The sequence below is a fragment of the Schistocerca piceifrons genome, chromosome 2 (assembly GCF_021461385.2).
Source record: "Schistocerca piceifrons isolate TAMUIC-IGC-003096 chromosome 2, iqSchPice1.1, whole genome shotgun sequence".
Taxonomy (NCBI): domain Eukaryota; kingdom Metazoa; phylum Arthropoda; class Insecta; order Orthoptera; family Acrididae; genus Schistocerca; species Schistocerca piceifrons.
In genome coordinates, this window is record NC_060139.1 from 435,807,906 (window position 1) to 435,831,368 (window position 23,463).

At 38.1% G+C, this 23,463-nt stretch overlaps 1 protein-coding gene across 2 annotated transcripts in view; it reads left to right on the forward strand.

Annotated features, from left to right (window-relative positions):
• Positions 1-23,206, forward strand: part of LOC124776402 (putative inactive carboxylesterase 4) — a 107,787-nt gene extending 84,581 nt beyond the window's left edge. The window contains exons 7-9 of one of the 2 annotated variants that reach the window (XM_047251380.1): positions 4,202-4,374; positions 7,814-7,946; positions 22,736-23,206. In XM_047251380.1, coding sequence (XP_047107336.1) covers positions 4,202-4,374; positions 7,814-7,906 — 266 coding nt within the window. In that variant the 3' untranslated portion in view covers positions 7,907-7,946; positions 22,736-23,206. Of the gene's footprint in view, positions 1-4,201; positions 4,375-7,813; positions 7,947-22,735 lie in introns of those variants that run through there. The other variant, XM_047251381.1, reaches the window with a different exon arrangement.
• Positions 23,207-23,463: the final 257 nt, after the last annotated feature.

Here is a 23,463-nt window from a genome sequence, read left to right on the forward strand (position 1 = left end):
AGAACTTCTGTCCATCCTTGTGAGCTAGTTCCTTAAGGGTCTCCATAAAATTACTGTTAACTATCAAACCCTTTCCCTCTGTGTGCCTGCTCAAATCTTGCTGAAGGAGCAGCCACTTGCTCACTCAGAGCAAATGGGCGAGGCCATGCAGTCAGTCCCTGACATGAATGCTTTATAACCTGCCACTCTGCTATGGCTGCAGTTGCCCTACTTTGGATACACTAGAAGATGTCTCAGTAGCAGAGCCAATCGATGAAACAAACAACACCTGAGGTGTCCCATGTGCGTGCCAATTTCTCCACTGCCACTACACTCCTATGCAACAACCTGCAGATCGCTAGCTGTATCCAAAAACAACTTCTGCAAAGAAAGAAAGTCTTTCCTTCTCATCCCATCAAATAAGTCTCCCCTGCCCTGGGTTCTGGGTGACTTTTCTAAAATGTACCCCTTTCCCCTAAACCTTTCCAGTGCTTTCCCTTCAATCCTCTTCCTTCCCCTTCAACTCTTCCACCAGAAGAAGGAGCCATTGGCTCTGAAAGCTTGTGAAAGTTTAATCCGTGTGTGTGTGTGTGTGTGTTTTCCCCTGCCACTGCTTGGTGAATAGATTTTTTATCTATCCACTTACATTATATTATCAATAACATATTCTGCTATTTATGAACTTCAGTCAGCTCCTCCCATGTCCACATAACTAGGCAAATATCACTAATTACAAAAAATACAACATATAAAAGTAACAATAAATAAATACATAATAGAGTAATTATAAAATTATTCTCATGAGGACTGTAGAGAAAAAGCCATTACCTGTGGTAGGAAGAACTCCTTTGTCTAAAAAATGGAGAAATTGAAAAACATAGCACTATTCAGGGGTTGTTGTTGTTGTGGTGGTCTTCAGTCGAGAGACAGATTTGATGCAGCTCTCCATGCTGCTCTATCCTGTGCAAGCTTCTTCATCCCCAAGTAACTACTGCAACCTACATACTTCTGAATCTGCTTTGTGCATTTATCTCCTGGATATCCCTCTACAATTTTTACCCTCCACGCTGCCCTCCAATACTAAATTGGTGATCCCTTCATGCCTCAGAACATGTCCTATCAACCAATTCCTTCTTCTAGTCAAGTTGTGCCACAAAATCCTCTTCTCACTAATTCTATTTACCTCTGCGTTAGTTACATGATCTACCCATCTAATCTACAGCATTCTTCTGTAGCACCACATTTCCAACACTTCTATTATCTTCTTGTCTAAACTAATTATCATCCATGTTTCACTTCCATACATGTCTATTTACACTCCATAAAAATACTTTCAGAAAGGATTTCCTGAGACTTAAATCTATACTCAATGTTAACAAATTTCTCTTCTTCAGAAACACTTTCCTTGCTATTGCCAGTCTACATTTCATAACCTCTTCACTTCAACCATCATCAGTTATTTTGCTCCCCAAATAACAAAACTTATCTACTTTAAATGTCTCATTTCCAAATCTAATTCCCCCAGCATCACCCATTTCTAGATCACCTGATTTAATTCAACTACATTCCATTATCCTCAGTTTGCTGTTGTGGACATTCGTCTTATATCCTCCTTTCGATACACTGTCAATTCCATTCAACTGCACTTCCAGGTCCTTTGTTGTCCCTGACAGAATAACAACCTCATTGGCAAACCTCAAAGTTTTTAGTTTTTTTATTTCTTCTCTGGGATTTTAATTCGTACTCCAACTTTTTCTTTTGTTTTCTTTATTGCTTCTCACTATACAGATTGAATAACATTGGGGATAGGCTGCAACCCTGCCTCACTCCCTTCCCAACTACTGCTTTCCTTTCATGCCCCTTGACTATTATAACTGCCATCTGGTTTCTGTACAAACTGTAAATAGCCTTTTGCTCCCTTTATTTGACCCCTGCCACCTTCTGAATTTGAAAGAGAGTATTCCACTCAACATTGTCAAAACGTTTCTCTAATCCTACAAATGCTAGAAATGTAGCTTTACCTTTCCTTAATCTATCTTCTAAGATAAGTTGTTAGGTCAGTATTGCCTCATGTGTTCCAACATTTTTATGGAATTCAAAGCGATCTTCCCTGAGGTTGGCTTCTACCAAGTCTTTCATTCATCTGTAAAGAATTCATGTTAGTATTTTGCAACTGTGACTTATTAAACTGATAGTTCACTAATTTTCACACCTGTCAACACTGCTTTCTTTGGGATTGGAATTATTGTATTCTTCTTGAAGTCAGAGGGTATTTTGCCTGTGTCATACATCTTGCTCACCAGATGTGAGAGTTTTGTCATGGCTCTCCCAACACTATCAGTACTTCTAATGGAGTATTGTCTACTCCCTGGCCCTCTTTTTGACATAGGTCTTTCAGTGCTCTGTCAGATTCTTCACACATCTTGCATTTCATCTACATCCCTCAAGTATATCCCTTGTATAGACTCTCCATATACTCCTTCCAACTTTCTTATTTTTCTTCTTTGCTCAGAACAGGCTTTCCATATGAGCTTTTGATATTCATACAGGTGTTTCTCTTTTCTCCAAATGTCTCTTTAATTTTCCTGTAGGCAGTATGTATCTTACCCCTAGTTTTATATGCCTCTACATTCTTACATTTGTCCTCTGGCCAACCCTACTTAGACATTTTGACACATCTGAATAATTTCTTTTATCACATCATACATTTCTTCAATCTCTTCATCATCTGCAGAGCTAGTTGGCATATAAACTTGTATTACTGTGGTAGACATGGGCTTCATGTCTATCTTGGCTACAATAATGCATTCACTATGCTGTTCGTAGTAGCTTACCCATGCTCCTATTTTTTTATTCATTATTAAGTGTACGTTTGATTTTGTATTTATAACCCTGTATTCACCTGACAAGAAGTCTTGTTACTCCTGCTACCAAACTTCACTAATTCCCACTACATCTAACTTTAAACTATTCATTTCCCTTTTTAAATTTTCTAACCAACCTTCCCAATTAAGGAATCTGACACTCCACACTCCGATCCATAGAATGCCTGTTTTCTTTGTCCTGATAATGACATCCTCTTGAGCAATCCCCACATGGAGATATGAATGGGGGACTATTTTACCTCCAGAATATTTTACCCAAGAGGACACCATTGTCATTTAACCATGCAGTAAAGCTACATACCCTCGGGAAAAATTACGGCTGTAGTTTCCCCTTGCTTTCAGCCATTCACAGTATCACCACAGCAAGGCCACTTTGGTTAATGTAACAATCATCCAGACTGTTGCCCCTGCAACTACTGAAAAGGCTGCTGCCCCTCTTCAGGAACCACATATTTGTCTGGCCTCTCAACAGGTACCCCTCCATTGTAGTTGCACCTTCAGTACGGCTATCTGTATTGCTGAGGCACTCAAGCCTCCCCACCAAGGTCGATGTTTTACATAGAGGATTTAAGGGTTAGGGGAAGGTAATTTAGGATCACAGATCAGAGGAGAAAGCAGTTCATGGAAGAGGAAAACAATAATTAAAACCAGTAACTCCTTTGTGTACTTTATTGCAGTTTTTGCATAATTAGTCAGTTATAGTGTCTTTCTGAGGACTGGTTGCTTAAAAGTGCCTTAACAAAATTTTTAGGCACTTATGATATATATTGTGTGTGCAACACTTATTATTTGTGAAGCTGTGCAGAATTTATCAAAATTGTATTAAATGTTGGTATTTTCTTTCCCCTTTCTCCACTGTCCCCCCTTCATCTACCATATCTCTAATCTTCAAACAATGAAAAATCCAGGATGGCCAGTAAGGCCTTCATCAAAATTAGATCACACACACACACACACACACACACACATTCATGCAAATGTAACTCACACACGCATGACTGCAGTCCCAGGCAACTGTGGTCTCAGTTGTCTGAGACGGCAGTTTTGTGTGTGTGTGTGTGTGTGTGTGTGTGTGTGTGTGTGTGTGTGTGTGTGTGTGAGTGTGTTGCATTTGCATGAGTGTGTATGTGTGTGTTTGTCATCTAATTTTGATGAACACATATACTCTTCATTGTTGCAGCTGCAAAAACTATCCTAAATAAATATTTCGAGATCACCTTTAAAAAATCTGTTTGATACAATTTCCTAAACTGTTTATATTCTACATATTTCATGAATAATAAGAGAGAAGAAATTTAGGGTAGATATTAGTATACATGCTGCTCTTTTATTTTCAGACATATTAGCAAAAACTGAAGTACTGTCATTCCTGGATAAGAATTTCAAGTACCTTGTACCCACTGACATAGCTGACAAAATAAAGGATGTTACACCTATATCTGAAGCTATAAGAACTTTCTACTTCAAAAATGAAAGGGTATCAGAGTCCACACTTGATATATTGCTTAATGTAAGTACCATATCTTCAGTGTACATGCAAAAATAATCTGTAATACTGTATTACTCCTCACTATTCAGCACAACAGATGACATATCAATGTAATTAATGTTTGTATTTGATGTCTTAGACTATAAATTGTAGTTAAGACAGAATAATTATATAAGTACTGATAAGAAATTCAGCATTGGAGCTCAAAATTTAAATCAGAGAGGTTAGAGACAAAAATAAGATGAAAAAATTGTAGAATATAAGAATTATAATATTTACCATTGGCTGATATTAGCACATAACTTGTTTTTATTTTTATAGTCCATTTAGTATGTTTTTTACTCTCCAAATCTCTAACTATATTATTTATGTAAATTACGGCAAATAGAATGTAATTATTTTCAAAATTCTTTTTCCTTTTCTTTAAACCACCCCTAAAATATCACATAGCCTTTTATATATATATATATATATATATATATATATATATATATATATATATATATATATATATATATATATATATATATATATATATATATAACAAAGATGATGTGACTTACCAAATGAAAGTGCTGGCAGGTCGACAGACACACAAACATACACGCAAAATTCAAGCTTTTGCAACAAACTGTTGCCTCATCAGGAAAGAGGGAAGGAGAGGGAAAGACGAAAGGATGTGGGTTTTAAGGGAGAGGGTAAGGAGTCATTCCAATCTCGGGAGCGGAAAGACTTACCTTAGGGGGTAAAAAGGACGGGTATACACTCGCACACACACACATATCCATCCACACATATCCATCCACACATATACAGACACAAGCAGACATATGTAAAGTATATATATATATATATATATATATATATATATATATATATATAAAAATAGAGGGAAACATTCCATGTGGGAAAAATTTATCAAAAAACAAAGATGATGTGACTTACCAAACGAAAGCGCTGGCAGGTCGAAAGACACACAAACAAACACAAACAAAGACACAAAATTCAAGCTTTCGCAACAAACTGTTGCCTCATCAGGAAAGAGGGAAGGAGAGGGAGAGACGAAAGGATGTGGGTTTTAAGGGAGAGGGTAAGGAGTCATTCCAATCCCGGGAGCGGAAAGACTTACCTTAGGGGGAAAAAAGGACGGGTATACACTCGCACACACACACATATCCATCCACACATATACCCTTGGATATATGTATATGACTACCACTAAACTATTTGAAATAATAAGTATGGTAATTACTTCTAGATTACTTGTAAGTACGTATTAAGAGAAAAGCAGCTACTTTGAGAAAAGCCACAGCTCCTACTCCTATACAACTCAGCTGCTGTTGTTATCTGCTACTGCAATTGTAATTTTACACACACCACTATGACCTGTCTCTATACTGCAAAGTCGGCATATATCTAATATAGAGTCATGTAAAATTTACATTGTTGTATCCAAATATTTTTTGTGACCAGTTAATGATTTTTTTCCATTTTTATGACTTGCTGAAGAATTTTTTAATAAGACTTACTGCTTGTAGTGCAGTTTTAGGTGTTCATTAGTTCTCATCCTTTGCATTAAACATGGCTTTCTATCTCTAGCTCAAAATATTTGATCCCAGATATTAGCCACACTTTTTCTCATCTTCTACAGTAAATGTCTCTGACCCACAGTAAGGAAAACTGGGTTCATAATATTTTAAGAATATCTTTATGAAATAATTAAGTTTCATCTGCTGAGTGTCTCTGATTAACTTCTCATTTTTAACCATGTAAATTCTCTCTGAATAATGTGATTCAGCAACATTTAAAATTCTTTGAAATTTTCCTTTTCCTTTCTTGGTTAAGCTTTATGGCAGAGAATTTATATTGTACTAATTTTATAACACATGTATCCTGCTTATCAACAAAATGATTATTTTCTGAACATTGATAAGCCCTACATAAACACAAATAGTTATATTGTTAGAAGGATTGTATTAATAGTCAAATGCCTGTAATTGTAGTTTCAGTTCTGCTGCATTTCTTGTAAACAAAAATGAAGGAAGACACACACACACACACACACACACACACACACGTAGAGAGAGAGAGAGAGAGAGAGAGAGAGAGAGAGAGAGAGAGAGAGAGAGAGATATGGCTACAGTGGCACTGTGACACTGGCTGTTTATAAATGATTCCCAACCAGATCAGTTGGAGGAAAGTGGCTGGGTTTGGGGGGAGGGGGGCCAGGAAAGAAATATGGTGAGTGGTAGGAGATAAGATGTGCAGGACAAGGAGAAGATATTAGAAATAGGGTAGAGGCAGGCAAGTGGATCACAGTGGGGAGGGAGGCCAGGAAAGAAATATGGTGAGTGGTAGGAGATAATATGTGCAGGACAAGGAGAAGGTATTAGAAATAGGGTAGAGACAGGCAAGTGGATCACAGTGTGGAGGGGAGCCAGGAAAGAAATATGGTGAGTGGTAGGAGATAAGATGTGCAGGACAAGGAGAAGGTATTAGAAATAGGGTAGAGACAGGCAAGTGGATCACAGTGGGGAGGGGGGGCAGGAAAGAAATATGGTGAGTGGTAGGAGATAAGATGTGCAGGACAAGGAGAAGGTATTAGAAATAGGGTAGAGACAGGCAAGTGGATCACAGTGACAATGACAAAATGAAGACTAAATATTCACAAAACTGAGGATGTTGAGTATCTGAGAGACACTGGGTGGATGTATGGAACAAGTCTTGTAGCTGTGTCCTAAATAGGGGCATACCCATGAGGTACAGGATTTTAAGCTGTGTTAGCATAGAGATGGATCAGTATATTTTGTAGGTTGTGTGGATGGCAGAATACTACTTTGGAGGATGAAGGTAGAATATGGGGTAGAACACCTCCCATTTCAGAACATGATCAGAAGTAAATAAAACTCTCACAGTCCCCTTGGCCTAAAACTTCATGTGTGCTTATTCTTGGTTGCACCCTTTCCATCATGTAGCCCAATCTTTGCTATCATTTACCACCAATGAGTTCCTCCTCTGTACTGAATTGGTTGTACACCAATATCCAGATCCTCTTTTATGAGTATTTAATCCTAATTTTACTGCTGTTGTTGAATGACACATTTCTCCTCTCTCTGGCTTCCTCATTCCTGTGCCACCTACACATACTCTCTTTCCCTGATGTCATAACAACTCCCTCCCACCACCATGAGTTAACATATGCAGTCACTAAAAAATAAGTCATGCATTACAGACAAAAATGTGTACATTTGTGAGGAGAGAGGAATCGCACATAACCTGGTTAAAGAATGTTGTTCACTTGAAAGGTCATGCAACTTTCTTTGTTGTTAATATGTTTATGGACCAAACATCAGTCAGCTACAGGAGAATGACTGCATTTCTTCATTTATGATCACTATTTCCTTCCTGCACTTTCTACTGTTGTAATACCCCACATTATTCTTCTTATTCTTTGTTACAGGTGCATGTCACTCTGATGAAACTGCCTACCTCTTCAAAAACAATGCCATGCCAACAGAAGTCAAACCCCATTCTGCAGAAGAAACTGCTATAGCGAGGATGACAAAACTGTGGACAAATTTTGCTAAGACTGGGTAACAGCAAATATTCAGCATTGTTCTCAGTGCTGTAGTTTTATAAATGTCTGTTTAGTTGTTAGTGTATTAATTTATTTATTTGCTATAGAACTGACTTGATTAAAGCTGTTGTCAACTTCAGGTTATGAGTCAAAGGGATTTAGGAAAAAATGGCAAGGTGCAGCTTTTGGAGCGTGTGTTAATTACTGGTAGCTGTTTTCTGACTAATGGCTGCAACATCATTCCGTGACTTTTGAGTCAAGAATGGTGAAGAACTTTCTGGGAAGAGATGACAATATTCTCTGTCTCAAGTTCCAATACTGTGCATCATAAATATTTTAGTTTGTAATGGCAGTTGAAATCAATCAGTGGACAATGATAATAGTGATATGTTTCAGTGTGTTTTAACTTTATGCATGTACTTCTTTGTTTTGGTGCTTGCTTTCAATATGTTCTGGCACTAACTTGCCATGTTTGTAATTTGAGCTTCAGTGTAAACGTATTAAGTTGTCTTGCAAGTGTGGAGCTTATTCTCGCTTGCCATAAGTTCTATTCACTTAAGGCAGATAGCTAAAGTGGTGAACCTGCTGAAGAACTAGATTGATGACTAACAATACTGATGGTGCTACAATCAAGTTGGAGCCACAGCACCTACCTCAAAATGTAGCTGTACAGTACAACACAGCAGAGGCAAGCTCTTCAAATGAACCTAGAGTCTCTACAGTTCACAGTAGGAACTTAGGAAATGTTAAACTCCCCACCTTCTGGACAAAATCACTGCACCTATGGTTCAGGCAGGTAGAGAGCATATTTTTGAACATGGCATCTTAGCTTCACTTGACAGGTTTCATTGTGTGGTGGCATATTTGGATCAGACGCAAATTATGCAAGCAGAGGACTCGTTAAGTTCACAGAGACATGAGATTCTAAAATTGGTGTTAATTAAAGAGTGATTTTTAACCCCAAAGATCAGATTATATAAACTGTTACAGGAGACACTGACTGGTGACATGTCACTGAAACAAATATTGGAAAAACTAAAATTCACTATAGTGGTCGGCACGAAAATGGGCATCAAGGTCATCCACTGTCTTACAGCATAGCCAGTTTCTTTTCATAGTGATAATTTTAAATGTTCATAAAAATTTTTAAAAAAAATTTGGCAACTCTATTTTTAGTATAGAATATGATGGAGTACTTTCCAAAAGAAAATTCTCACTAGCTGCTAGGATAAAAATTAAAACCAATGTTACAAGAAATTTTGGAGGGAAATAATTTTTTACTTCAACCTGAGATAATAACAGAATCACTAATGTAATTGGACTGAAAAAAATATATGAACATCCTCAAAGTTTACAGATGCATATGTTGTGTCTTTTATTTTGGATGCATAAAAGTATTCTGAGATAAAAAATAAAATATTGTTAGAAGTGTGAAGTAGTGCCAACTGTGTAGTGAAATATGTAGTCACTGATGAATTTTTGTTCTGCAGGACTGCAAAGAAATTTACTGTGAGAAAGATGTTAAGAAAACTACAAAATTATTTTTGGTAACATTTCAGACATAATTATTGCATTGTATCATGTACAGAGGCAAATTACTTTCACAATATTCCATGCACAGCAGTGCGCGAGTCGTAGGCCATCGCCAAGAGTTTTGCTCGGACGGTTTGCTTTAATATGACTGAGAATATTCCCTACTTCCTGAAAACATTTTACTGGCTGCTAATACATATCCTTCATCACTGTGTCAATCACTCAAAGTGCCAATATATGCTACGCAAAAATAATTGTAGTTATTTTGAAGCCAATATTTTCACTGAAGTCACGCAAAATATTTGTCCGAAAGGTTTTGTGAAAGCTAAATTTATCTAAATTTGCTGTAAGCCTATTATTCTCAGCACACAATATGTGTTCAGTACACAAAAACCTCATTCTTACTACTGCAATGTCCCTGTCTTGTGTTACAAATTTCATCCATCATTACAGTTTCTGAATTAAAAACCAAGTGGGCAGAGAAGACAGTGCATTGAAGTGACTAGCCAGAATAATCAATTTTATCATGGACATTACCCTGTATTTCTGTAGCCATTGGATACCATCCTCTGTCATACTAAAGTAATACAATTCTATGTTCTAGCTTTTTGTAAAAGTCGTCAAATATCATAGATTTCTATGCTCTTCTTGGAGAATCAGAATAGGTGCTGGGACTGTTCTGATATTACTGCACTGTTTATATATACAGTTGATACAGAAGCACCACAATGTTTTGTCATTTTACGAACTGCATTACCCTTACTATGAAACAGCCAGTAAATCCTTCTCTGAAAAAAGAAGTTAAAATCCAAATGTACAACTAAACTGAATGCAGTAAGATTAAATCCAAATGTAAAGACATTCGATACAGGTTTTTAGGAAAAACTGTTGTTAATTAATGCAGAACTGGCAGTCTTATTTTAATTGACAGTTACATTCAAGTAAACTAATCGTCACCACTTGTGATAAATTCATCAGACGTGTACTGTAAGGGAAAAACATTTGCAGCATGTCCTCTATAACTGAAATGAATGGACAAACATTTAAATCAAGTCAGCTTTTTACATAGACAGCAATTACCTAAACTGAAGTATCTTCTGGCTCCATGTCTTCAGATCCACTGTCACTTGTTTTGTCCAGGTGTATCATCACAGATTCCACTAAAGTGTCTCTTAAACCCTGGTACAAGGAATCAGTTCCTTGCAATGCTTCTGCATGTTTTACCCATGTCTCCCAGTCCTACTTAGTAACATTGTCAAGAGCTTCGTGTGTTAGCTTGTTGACATCAGCAAGTTTGAAAGTAGTATTCCTTTTCACTACGTCTCACTTTTCTTGGGGCCATATCAATTCAATGGGATTATATTGGCAGTGACACAGTGGTAGATGTACCACTTGGTGTCCCATTTCATTTTCCAGTTGATCTAATTCGTAAGTCTTTTTGACACCTACGATTTCTTCTTTAGACAGGAGTTCAGCCTTTGTTTCATGGACTGAAAATGAAACATTCTTTCTATTTAACCATTCCATAACATCTGCCTTGCACCAATTTTAATGTGGTAGCTTTTCTATCTGAATGGAGTGGTAGCTGGTGTTATCCATCACAGTAATTGACCCTTCTTCCAGTGCAGACAAAAGTCGAATAAACCAATTCTTAAAAACTTCTTGATTCATTTCTGAATGGTAATCGGATTGGCAAGAACTTTTCCCACTACAAAAAACAAGTTTGGCCTCTGGTATGATGCCTGTGGTTAATGAACCAGTGTGGGCAATGATTAATCAGCCACCTCTACCAGTAGGCACTTTCAAACAGCCATTTCATTTGGAGTTGTGCCATATATACTTATTGGTGTAGTTCTGTGAAACCCAAGTTTCATCTAAGTACACTACAGGCCTGGTGTCTTCACTAAGCAAAAAGTGCACTGTATGCAAAATCTTTGCTCTTGCTGCTGCAGTGTCTCTGCATTCCATTAAGAATTTCCGTCCGTCATTATACTTCTTGCATCAGAAACCAAGGGAGCAGAGAGGACAAAGAACAGAGGTCTCCAAGCCTGAGTAATTAATTTTTTCATAGAGTTCAGCCTGTATTACTCTCCTCTGTTTTAATATCCAAGTACAGTTCTACACATGAGCTCTTTGTTAAAATCATCAAAGTCGGTTGATTTCTGTTCATGTTCGTATCCCTTTCTTGGAGAATCAAAACACTCATTCATGTCTGGAGATTCTGCCAATGACACAGATTTGCTAATACAACCTACAATTGACTTGCAGACACCACACGCTTTAACAGTAATTTTATGAATTTGCACACAATTTAAGTTATTCCTCGCTTCTTCATTGTCAGCCAGATCAGCAAAACCTTGAGTACATTCAATATGATAATTTTCCATTGTTTATGAATGTCTTTCCTCCGCCCTTTACACACACTGACCAGAGGAGTACTACAAGTAGGCCATTGCTCCTGCATTGTTGTTCACCACTGAACACACATCAAAGAACCTTTCTAAAGACAGTATGACACTGAGATCAGATGTGAACACTCGATATAACACAGTACCACTGAGCTTTCAGCTGTTCTGAGATACCACACTGCTAACAGTACCTACATGGCAACAAAGCCGAGAGGCGGGCGAATCACAGCCTGCAGCCTCTGATGGAGGCAGGCAGCAGCTGTGACCTTGAGGACTTTACTTTCATGCTGGCCACTATAGCTAACCTGAGTCTTCCTTTCCATTATTATGGCTTAGGGAGCTACCACCAACAATCATCACTGTCTTAGCAGCACACACCAAATTACTTAGATAGTCTTGGCCAACAAAGCTGAAATGGTTACTGAATATACAGAGCATAAGGGTTGTAACATTGCCAAACAGACTGGCATGGCTGAAGGCCCCAAACTGACCATTGTCAGTAAAGGCAGTCAAGGCAGTCCTGACTCAGGTTTAATGGCATCCCTGCCCCTAAGCAGAGTATAAAAAATGATGGAGTGTTCAAGAGAATTACAAACCTGGTGGCACTAAAATGTGATCAAATAGCCACTTTAAACAAAAGGAAACAGGGATAAAGAAAAACTGTCAGTTCAAACTTCATGGTGTTGGTAGCATTGGTGTTTCAGTGGAAATGCATGCCAGTGCATCAGTCCATGCAATTTCCCAAACTATTTTGATAACCCAGAAGGGTGTAGATGGTCATCAATAAAAAAAAATTCCCTAGTACTACTACTTTTCTCCTACATCTACCATATCATGTTTCCAGGTGTCACTCACTGTCGTATGTAGGCAATGCATAACATACCTGAGTATGTCACCCAAGAAGGTTTCTGTGGGCTCACCATTCAACGAGCATCAATCAACAGGTTGTGTACCTCTGATGTGTAATGGGATGCATGGGACAGTTTTTATACCACTGGAAGGCATTGACTGCTATGTAATTCAGAGACCTAGAAGAAGACAGTGCATAACATTTATGGATGGATTTGAAAACTATAGTTTTGAGGAGCTGCAGCTGGCAGGTAGGAGGTAACCGACAAAACTTTTTGGCATTGCATACACAACTGAGAAGTAGCCTTGCTGGTTATTTGTGATGGTCAACACATCTGGAACAATGCTTTTGCTAGACATGGGTTCTGACTGCAGTGTGTTACCAGCTATAAGTTTCGCAGGCAATGGTTCCATGGTTCAGATAATTCTAATGATGGCAAATAATTCCAGAACTGAGATCGTAGGAAGAAAAGTTTTGACACTTGATCTTGGGCTACAGCACACATTCACATGACCATTCCTCATGGCAAAAGTGAAAGAACCAATTTTTGGGAGCCAATTTTTTGCAATTCTTCTGACTGGCTCCAGACTTGTCTTCTGACTGACTCCTGGAATTGGCTTGATTGGCACAAGTTTCCAGCAGATGTGATGCAGTACTGTGAGAATTTCCAGAGATTGCAAATATAAGGAAACTGGAAACTGCTTGCAAGCATGACACTCAACACTATGTTTGGACTTCACCTGGACCTCCTGTAATGGCCTGCCCATGTATGCTTACACTAAAAAGGTTCACTGCAGCTAAGGATGACATAAGCTGACAGATTACTGAAGGCATCTATACTCAGTGCACATCACCCGTCCAACTAGTTTAAAAAAAAAAAAAAAAAAATTGTGCATGTGTGGGGATTACAGAGTCCTAAATTCCTGTACTGTTCCTGGTAAATATCTGTTACCTCAGGTGGCAGACTGCAACAATGCCATGGCAGGAGTGAGAGTTTTCAGCATTATCAACTGCCATAAGGCATATGCACAGATTCTGGTCCCTGGTCGCAAAGGGTGACAGGAAGAAGGCTGCTGTCACTACTCCATTTGGTTTGTTCCATTTCAACTTTATGACCTTTGGTCTTACAAATGCCACACAATCATGGAGAAGGTTTATTCACCAGGTTCTTAGAGGACTTCCATTCCTTTTTTGCTAGATGGATGATGTTCTTGTCTTCTATGGGAATATGGAATAACATAACCAAAAATCCCTTTTCCAGAGGCTTAAGAAGTTTGAGGGGTAATCAGCAAAGTACATTTTTGATAAAGAAAGTGTAGAGTTCCTTGGGTTCATTGTTTCCACAAAAGGTCTGTCTCCAAACCCTGAAAGAGTACAACTCATCCGTGACTTTGTGGTTCCCAGGACTTTCAAGCAACTATGAAGAGTCTTGGGAATTATTAATTTCTACTTACACCATCTTCCACAGGCAGCTGCAAAACAAACTCCTTTGACTGCATTTCTGAAGGGAAAGTTCAGCTCGAGCAACAAGAAGGTACTGTGAAATGAGAATCTACTGGAGGTCTTTAAGGAATTTTAAGGATGCTACAGTGGAGGCCGAATTATTACACCATCCTAGTCATGGTGCCAACCAATGCCAGTCAGGGGGCAGTCAGTGCAACATTACAACAGAGGATCAATGGTAATTGGCAACCTTTGTTGTTTTTTTCCCTGCTTTTGTCAGAAGCACAGTGAAAATACTTTGAATTATTAGTGATTTAGGCAGTGGTTAAATTCTTCAAAGAATACCTGGAAGACAAACACTTTACAATTTGTACAGATCATGCACCACTTACGGCATTGATTTCCAAGATGGCAGATCTAGCATCGCTCCATCAGTGTTGCATAGCAGACTTCATGGCACAATACTCCACAGACATTAGACTCTTAAGCAACATGAATAATGTTGTGGATGATTATTTATCACAGCTCCACCAGTGTCAAGGCAGTCTGCTGGGAGAAAATAGTGGTTGATCAGAAGGAAGACTTTGAGTTGGCTCAGTTATTGGCTAATCAGTCTTACAGTTTGATATTTTATAAAGCGAAGGTGAAAGAGCTGGGAGTTACCATTATGGTGTGATACATCACAGGATATATTACATCATTGCATTCCACCAAGTCACAGAAAAGAACTTTTTGCGCCTTTCATAATTTAGCACACCTGGAGGCTTCAACTAAACTGCTGGAAAAATTGTTCATATGGTCCAGAGTTAGAAAGGATTCCCACTACTGAACTCAATGTTGTTTACAGTGTCAGAAGAGTAAGGTTGGCAGACACTTTGCATGTGCCTAGGGTAACGTTCGCTGAACCTACAGCCTGTTTTATGCACCTACATATTGATTTCATGGGAGCTCTTCCATCTTCCTACATGTTGATTGTCGTGGATTGGTTTACCCACTGGCCAGAAGCATTCCCTATTTCCAATATTTCAGGAGACACTGTGGCTACAACACTATTGGCAGGTTGGTGTGCTTGCTGTAGTGTACTGCAAGTGAATATGTGTGACTGTGGAAGACAATTCAAGGCTTATATATTTCAAGGGCTGTTACAGATATATGGCTGTAGTCACATTCAAACAACTGGTTACCACCCAGCAAGCAGCACGTTAGTTGAAAGATTTTGCCACTCTCTGAAGGCTGCGTTGATGGTGCATGGCTCTAAGTCAATCAAAGTTTTGGTTATGACATTGTTGAGCCTTCTATCAGCGGTGAAGGAAGATTTAGGGTGTTCACGAGCAGAGTTGATGTTTTGTGACCAAGTATGTCTACCTGCTGATCTACTGACCAGCAAACCTTCAATCCTACCATCTGAGGAACACATGTCCAATTTTGACAGGTGATTAAAAGAGAGAATATCATGGATCAACATGCATCCTCCATAACATCATGGCAACAAAGCAGTTTTCATACACAAGGATCTGGCCACATCAGTGCATGTCTGGCTATGGGATGATACTGTACGTCCCCCTATCCACCAACAACATACAGATCTGTTCTGAGTGCTGCGCCAATTGTTGAACGACTACATGATGGAAAGCATAAAATGGTCTCCATAGAGCACAGGACAATGGGGCTTTGAGTGGGCTGCTTCAAACAATGGCTTTCAGAGACCACACAGACCTCAGGCTACAGACCACACCATACCACCTACAGTCCCTCCACCTATTGCTTCAGCTGGAAGAACTGTTCATCACCAGTACCCTGATATACCTTGGGTGCCAAATTTCAAAAAGAGGGGCCAATATAGTGGCAAGTGATATCAATCAGTGAACAGAGACAACAGTAATATTTTTATGCATGTAATTCTTTGTGCCACTGTTCTGGTGCTCACTCTCAATATGTTTTGATGCTAATTCACCATGGTTGTAGTTTGTGCTTTGATGTAAATATGTTAAATTATTTTGTAAGTGTGGAGCTTATTCTTTCTTGCCATCAGTTCTATCCACTTAAGGTAGATAGATAAAAGTTGATGCAGCAAAAACTTTACATGGCAAGGTCTCAATGAACTCACTACTAACTTTTCTTCAGGTTACACATTTTATAGTAGTTCAGTTGCTAACTTTTATCTAAATTATTTGTATTAATAAGTCATTCAGAACTGCTAGATGATGGCACACACCTGACTAATTATACTTTAAAAAGTATCTTGCTCCAAAATTTTCTGATTTAAGTTTTTCACTTGACAGTAAACTAATACCAGTGTTGCAAAGAAACCTGCTTGTACTTAAATACATGAGAATAATTTCTACTACATCAGTGTACTGAAACACTATCTTGTAACAATGACTGATGGCAGACAGAAAACATACCACTGGGAACAAGGCAGCATGTATACCAGGGTTCAGATTATGCACAAGAGAGACCTCATCCTCACAAGAGACAGGATCTGAGTGACCTACTCCTTCTTTCTGATCTTCTCCGACCTATTCTGCTTTTCTCCTTGAAGATGGAACTAACAGTTCCAAAAGTTATGATAGTTGTTTCTATTTGTATACGTGTCTGTTAGTACAATCAAGAATTTCCCCTACTGAAAGAAAGTAGTGGGCAATCATTATTTGTAGGCTTTTACTATATCACTGCCTTCCTCTTAACCTAATTTTCTCTGCATTTCCCCATTCAGTAATAAAGGTATGTAACAAGTTGTAATGTTCCAAGGGATTGAAAAAGGTGTAGATTATTCCCCTTTTCCATTTCCATTCACAGATAGTGCCCAGGAAAAATAGCTCTTGACAAACCTTTGCATGAGCTCTAATTTTTTTCTGAATCTTTCGTTGTGGTCAGTTTGCCACATGTATGATGAAGGAAGTAGTATGTTGTCTGACACTTCTTAGAACATATACTCTTGTAATTGTAACAGTAAGCACATTTGTGTCTCTAGTGTAGCATCTGCCACTGGAGTTTGATGAGCATCTCATAACTTTCCTGTGCTTACTTAAGAAACCAGTGATGAAATGCACTAATGTCCTTTGGGTTGTTCCCATCATCTTTATTAATTATATCTGGCAATGGTTCAATTATTTCAGTGAATCTCAGCCTTGCATTTGTTGTTCCTATGACTAGTTTTATGTGGTCACTCCATTTTATCATACTAGATGACAACTCACACACATTTTGTGATTTTCATTGTTTTCAGTAATTAATAGCCAAACAAGCAATCAAAGTCTTTCTACCTATTTTTGTGCAATGCATTACATTTACATATGTAGAATTTTTGAGTCTGGCTTTCATTCCAAATAAATAAGCAAAAAATTGAACATAACTAAGGATAAGGAGTAGATAACTCCTGCAATTAAAGTATCATGTGGTAGGAACAGAAAGCTCTATATAATTCAGACAACATATAATTGCCAAAATTTGAATTTCCATTACCACCAATATTGTTGAACCCTGTGTTCTGTCATTAAAAAAACCAAACTCGTGCACTATGTCTGATACCGAGCACCGCGATTTTTTAATCCCTGCCAGACGGCATGGAACTCTATGACCACTAGAGGTCGCTGCAGCAGTTGCGCCGTAAGCTGTGGCTGCATGCACTCCTGGGCCCAAATCTAATGTGAGGGCGCCACTATGGAGCACATGGTCTCAGCGGCCAATAGTGACATACCCTGCCATGTATTTAGGCAGCTGCATCTCACTCAGTGAGGCAGTCTGGTACTCATGTTGATTCAGTTGATATCTTGCTTACAGGCATCTTGTTTACATTGTGTGTGCTTACTTCCCGTTTTACAAGCAGGCATTGTTTTGATTTCATGAGGTTGTCTCTTGTGGCCCCGTTGCTTAATACTTTGTTGTTGATCTTGATGTCTTGCTCGGTTGTCTGTCATTGTGCTTGTCCTTCCATTCCCGTTCATCCGTCTTGTTTGTTCACGGGCTCCTCCTGTCGGTCTTGCTGTGTTTTCATTAGCAGCAACCCCAAAACATTTCCTGTCATGGTTACAACACTACAATTAATTTCTTTTTAGAAACTCTAAGAACAAGACACAAACAAATGGGAATATTGTTAAACAAGAACAAACAAAACTAGTTATTCAAGTGAAATTGAGCCTCCAGCAAATAGCTTTGGCAGAAATGGTAAATATTAAGCTACTAAAACTAGATAAACAGTAGCTATATAGTTAAACTGAAGAGCTGGCAGCTTTCTTCAAAGTTCATCTTTCTCTCTGATTTATTTGATTGAATTTAGATGTCATAAGTGTGAAAGGCAAATCTAAGTTTCTAGAAGTTTCTAGCATTTGTAGACTTAGAGAAAACTTTTGACAATGTTGGCTGGACTACTCTCTTTCAAATTCTGAAGGTGGCATGGAGCAAATACAGGGAGTGAAGGGCTATTTACAATTTGTACAGAAACCAGATGGCAGTTATAAGAGTTGAGGGACATGAAAGGGAAGCTGTGGTTGGGAAGGAAGTGAGACAAGGTTGTGGCCTATCCCTGATGTTAATCAAACTATATACTCAACAAGCAGTAAAGGAAACGAAAGAAAAATTTGAAGTAGGAATTAAAAGCCATGGAGAAATAATAAAAACTTTGAGGTTTGCTAATGACATTGTAATTCTGTCAGAGACAGCAAAGGACCTGGAAAAGCTGTTAAACAGAATGGGCAGTGTCTTGAAAGTTTGATATAAGATGAAAATCAACAAAAGCAAAATGAGGATAATGGAATGTAGTTGAATTAAATTGGGTGATGCAGAGGGAATTAGATTAGGAAATGAGACATTTAAAGTAGTAGATGAGTTTTGTTATTTGTGGAGCAAAATAACCGATGAAGGTCAAGGTAAAGAGGATATAAAAAGATGAAAATCAACAAAAGATGAAAATCAACAAAAGCAAAATGAGGATAATGGAATGTAGTTGAATTAAATTGGGTGATGCAGAGGGAATTAGATTAGGAAATGAGACATTTAAAGTAGTAGATGAGTTTTGCTATTTGTGGAGCAAAATAACCGATGAAGGTCAAGGTAAAGAGGATATAAAAAGTAGTCTGGCAATGGTGAGGAAAGCATTTTTGAAGAAGAGAAATTTGTTAACATTGAGTATAGATTTAAGTGTCAGGATGTCTTTTCCAAAAGAATTTGTATGGAGTGTACCCATGTATGTATGTGAAACATGAACAATAAATAGTTTAGACAAGAAGAGAATAGAAGCTTTTGAAATGGGTACTACGAAAGAATGCTGAAGATTAGATGGGCAGATCACATAACTAATAAGGAGGTAATTAATAGAATTGGGGAGAAGAGGAATTTGTGGCACAACTTGACTAGAAGATGAGATCAGTTGGTGGGACATGTTCTGAGGCATCAAGGGATCACCAATTTAGTATTGGAGGGCAGCATGGAGGGTAAAAACTGTAGATGGACATCAAGAGATGAATACACTAAGCAGATTCAGAAGGATGTAGGTTGCCTTAGGTACTTGGAGATGAAGAAGCTTGCACAGGATAGAGTAGCACGGAGAGCTGCATTAAACCAGTGTCTGGACTGAGGACCACAACAATGAGTGTGAACAGCACTTAATAGAATAGTGTTAGTTTATTGTCAATGCAGTATTCAGATTAAAGTTATATGATGCCTTTGTCTTGTGTTAATACATACCATGACTCATTCTCAGGCTCTCCTTCTTCATAGGGTCTATGGAACATTATAAATGAATGAATGAGTGAGTGAGTCAATGACCAGTCCAAGCACCAAGCAACAATTTTTTGCAGGTCTTTATGCTTCTCACTACATTTTTCTTGCATTGCAGCTTTCCCATATTCAATGTCAAATCATACCTGCCATACAACATTTCCTTGAGATACCCCACAAATTTACTTTACACATGCCAGTCACACTGCTGTGCTGTTTCAGCTGTGTAGCCATTTTCAAGTGAGTACATTTGTCTAGTCATATATTGTTAAAAATGTATCATGTTGGCCAGACTTCAACTATCACAGTTGTATGTGGTATGCTACATCACTGTTGTTCTGGAAAACTTTTAGTGTCATGTATTTAGTTTTAATGTTCAGACAATCCACAACATTTTTAACTGTTTGACTAGTTGTCATCTTGAAAATACCTATACACATGAAACTGGCTAGTAAAAGTTGTCACAAAATTAAAGGCTATTTTAAGCCAACTTACAGCCAGTATGGCAGATTGATATCATTCAGAAAATTTGTTGTGGCTGTGGATCCAAGTGCAGCTAAGAGAATTTACAGTGCTCATCTTTCTTCACAGGTGTTCAACTAATATTTATTTAACTGTTGAGGATTTTTGCATCTGTGTTCATTATAAAGTTCATTATGAGTTATAATTTTGCCACATTAATTCATTTATCTTGTACCAGTGTAACCCAAAATGACTCATGATTTGTCATTTAGATCTTTTCTCACTACATATGTTTAGAAAAAAAAATGGTGAATATTGTTAGTTGAATTGTTCTATTATTAGCTTCCAAGAATTTAGGGTAAATGTATAAGATACTATAGAAAATATATGGATAACATATAAACTACTAATCAAATAGGCAACTGATGCCAGTGAGATTATACTTCTGTAATTTACTAAAGCTGTCACCCCCAATGACACCTCTCCCAACTACTCACACATGAGGGTGCGCTGAAAAGTAATGCATCTGAATTTTTATTTCTATTCTCAGTATCAGTTGAGGTATTGCATGTCACACATATTTCTTGGTCAACTTTCCCACATCACTGATGCTAGTGGCAACCTTCTGCCACCAGAGGGCTCCAAACTGTAACATGTAACATGGTGTGGTGTAACATAACTGTGTCAATGCATGAGAAATGGCATGCTGTAAGTTTATAACTGCAGAAAACTTGCCTCAAATTGAAATACATTGAAGAATGAAAGCTTGCATGGTGATCATTGTGTCAAAATTAGTAATGTGTGATGTTGGGTTATTTGTGCTTACAATGGAGATGGTGGGGCTAACCTCAATGTGTGTGACAGAGCTTGGAGTTTATGATGGTGTACAGTGACCAACGAGACTCTTTGGATTTGGATTGATGAAGTCATCAGAGAGACAGCTTACAGTAAAGTGTGGCATATCACAAGAGCATGTACAGGCCATCATTGTAGAACTGTGATACAGAAAACTGTGTGCATGGTGGGTGCTTTGTGTTGTGGGTTGGCAGGAGAGCCAACACCATGATATTAGAGGAAGCTGAAAGGCACGCGTTTTAGCTCGCACAGGCTGGCGTGAGGTCTGGAATAGGTCAAGGAAATTAGAACTTAGAAAAACAGACGTAGCTGGTGGAATACTTAACTTTAATCCATTAATGATGAGTGTCGCTCTTGACTGTACATGATTCAGTATCAATAGTAACTGGTAATGGCATCTTGCTAGGTTGTAGCAAATGACGTAACTGAAGGATATGCTAACTATCACCTCAGCAATTGAGAGCATATTTTGTCAGTGAACCATCGCTAGCAAAGTCGGTTGTACAACTGGGGCGAGTGCTAGGAAGTGTCTCTAGACCTGCCGTGTGGCGGCTCTCGGTCTGCAATCACTGATAGTGGCGACACGCGGGTCCGACGTATACTAACGGACCGCGGCTGATTTAAAGGCTACCACCTAGCAAGTGTGGTGTCTGGCGGTGACACCACACTTTGTATGCTCACTCTTGATATGGAACACAGGAGACTGCACGTGTCAACTATTTCTTTTGCATTGTGCTTATGAGGGTGATGGATTATTTAACAACATTGTGACGTGATGAAAACTGGCTTCATAGTTTTGACCCTGAAAACAGGAAAGCATCAGCTGAGCTCTGCTACAATTGATCACTGATCCCAGACAACTTCACAACCATGCCATCAGCAGGCAAAGTCATACTCAGTGTTCTGGAATGTTAAAGTGTGATGCATTTGGAATTTGTGCCTAAGGGCATCACCATAAGCTCTTCAAGGTGGTCCAAGACCCCCAGAAAACTGAAACTACAAATTCAAATAGTTCATCCACACATGTAGCACCCTCTCCTTGAGCATGACAATCAAGGCCACACAAAGTACTGTGACATCTGCAACAATCTGACACCTTGAGTTCACTGTCATCAGTCATTCTTCATACAATCCCAACTTGGCCCAGTCCCATTTTCATCTGTTTCCAAAACTAAAAGAACACCTTTGAGGACTTCACTTTGGTAGTGATGAAATGGTGAATGCAGAGGTGAGGTTGTGACTCCATCAACAGAGTCAGACATTCTACAGTGGCAGTATTAACAAACCAGTCTTTCATTGGGAGGAATGCCTTCATTGCCACGGTGACTATGTTGAGAAATAAAATTGTAGACATGAAGAATAAAGATGTAGAATGTTAATAATGTTTATTTTATTCAAAAAGCTTCAAGTGTTTTCATATAAAAAATTTGGAGGCTTCACTTTTCAGCACAACTTTGTATTTTATTAATTGGATCACCCTGAATGTATAAAATACTTCATTTGTACATCCTTATTGTAAAAATTATTCTGTGGCAGGAACCCAACTCCTGAGGATGACCCACTGCTGACTGCTAAATGGCCTTTATTTAATGCAAATAATCCAGAATACCTCAACATCAGCCATACAGGATTGGAAGTAGGAAGCAACTTGTTGCAAGAACGTATGTCATTTTGGGAAGATCTCTACAACAAGCTGAATTTGTGATAATATATGCTTATGACTGATATGGTAATGAAATAACTCTGTAAGAACACAAGACTGTAATATTTACTAAACAATGTAAAGACATTACTTGACCAACAAAAAAGCCTGAGGAATGTAAGATGATTTGGGATCAGGTGAATGACTCACAATCTGACCACTTATTTATGTAAGAAGAATCATATAAAATGACTCTTAACAGCAGTTTAAATATGTATATTTCTTACATAGTTTGTTATGTGCAAACATATTACTAATATATGAAAGTTTATATGTGAGGAAATAAAAAAAGTAACTGCCTCTGATTTCTTATAGCAGAATAGATTATGAAAATTCCACATAAAAAAAAAAAAAAAAAAACAAGAAAAGACAAAATTTTATTCTAGAAATGCTTTATTGTGTGTTGTAATTAACAGAGTTGTCAGACGTATTTTACTGGGTGAAGTATGAATTGACCTCTTTCTGATTGTGAAACAGTATGTCTTTTCACCATTTTGTCTTTTGCTTCATCTTTATTTTTAAAAATTATATCTCAATTTTTAAAAAATCTTCATTTTCCCAA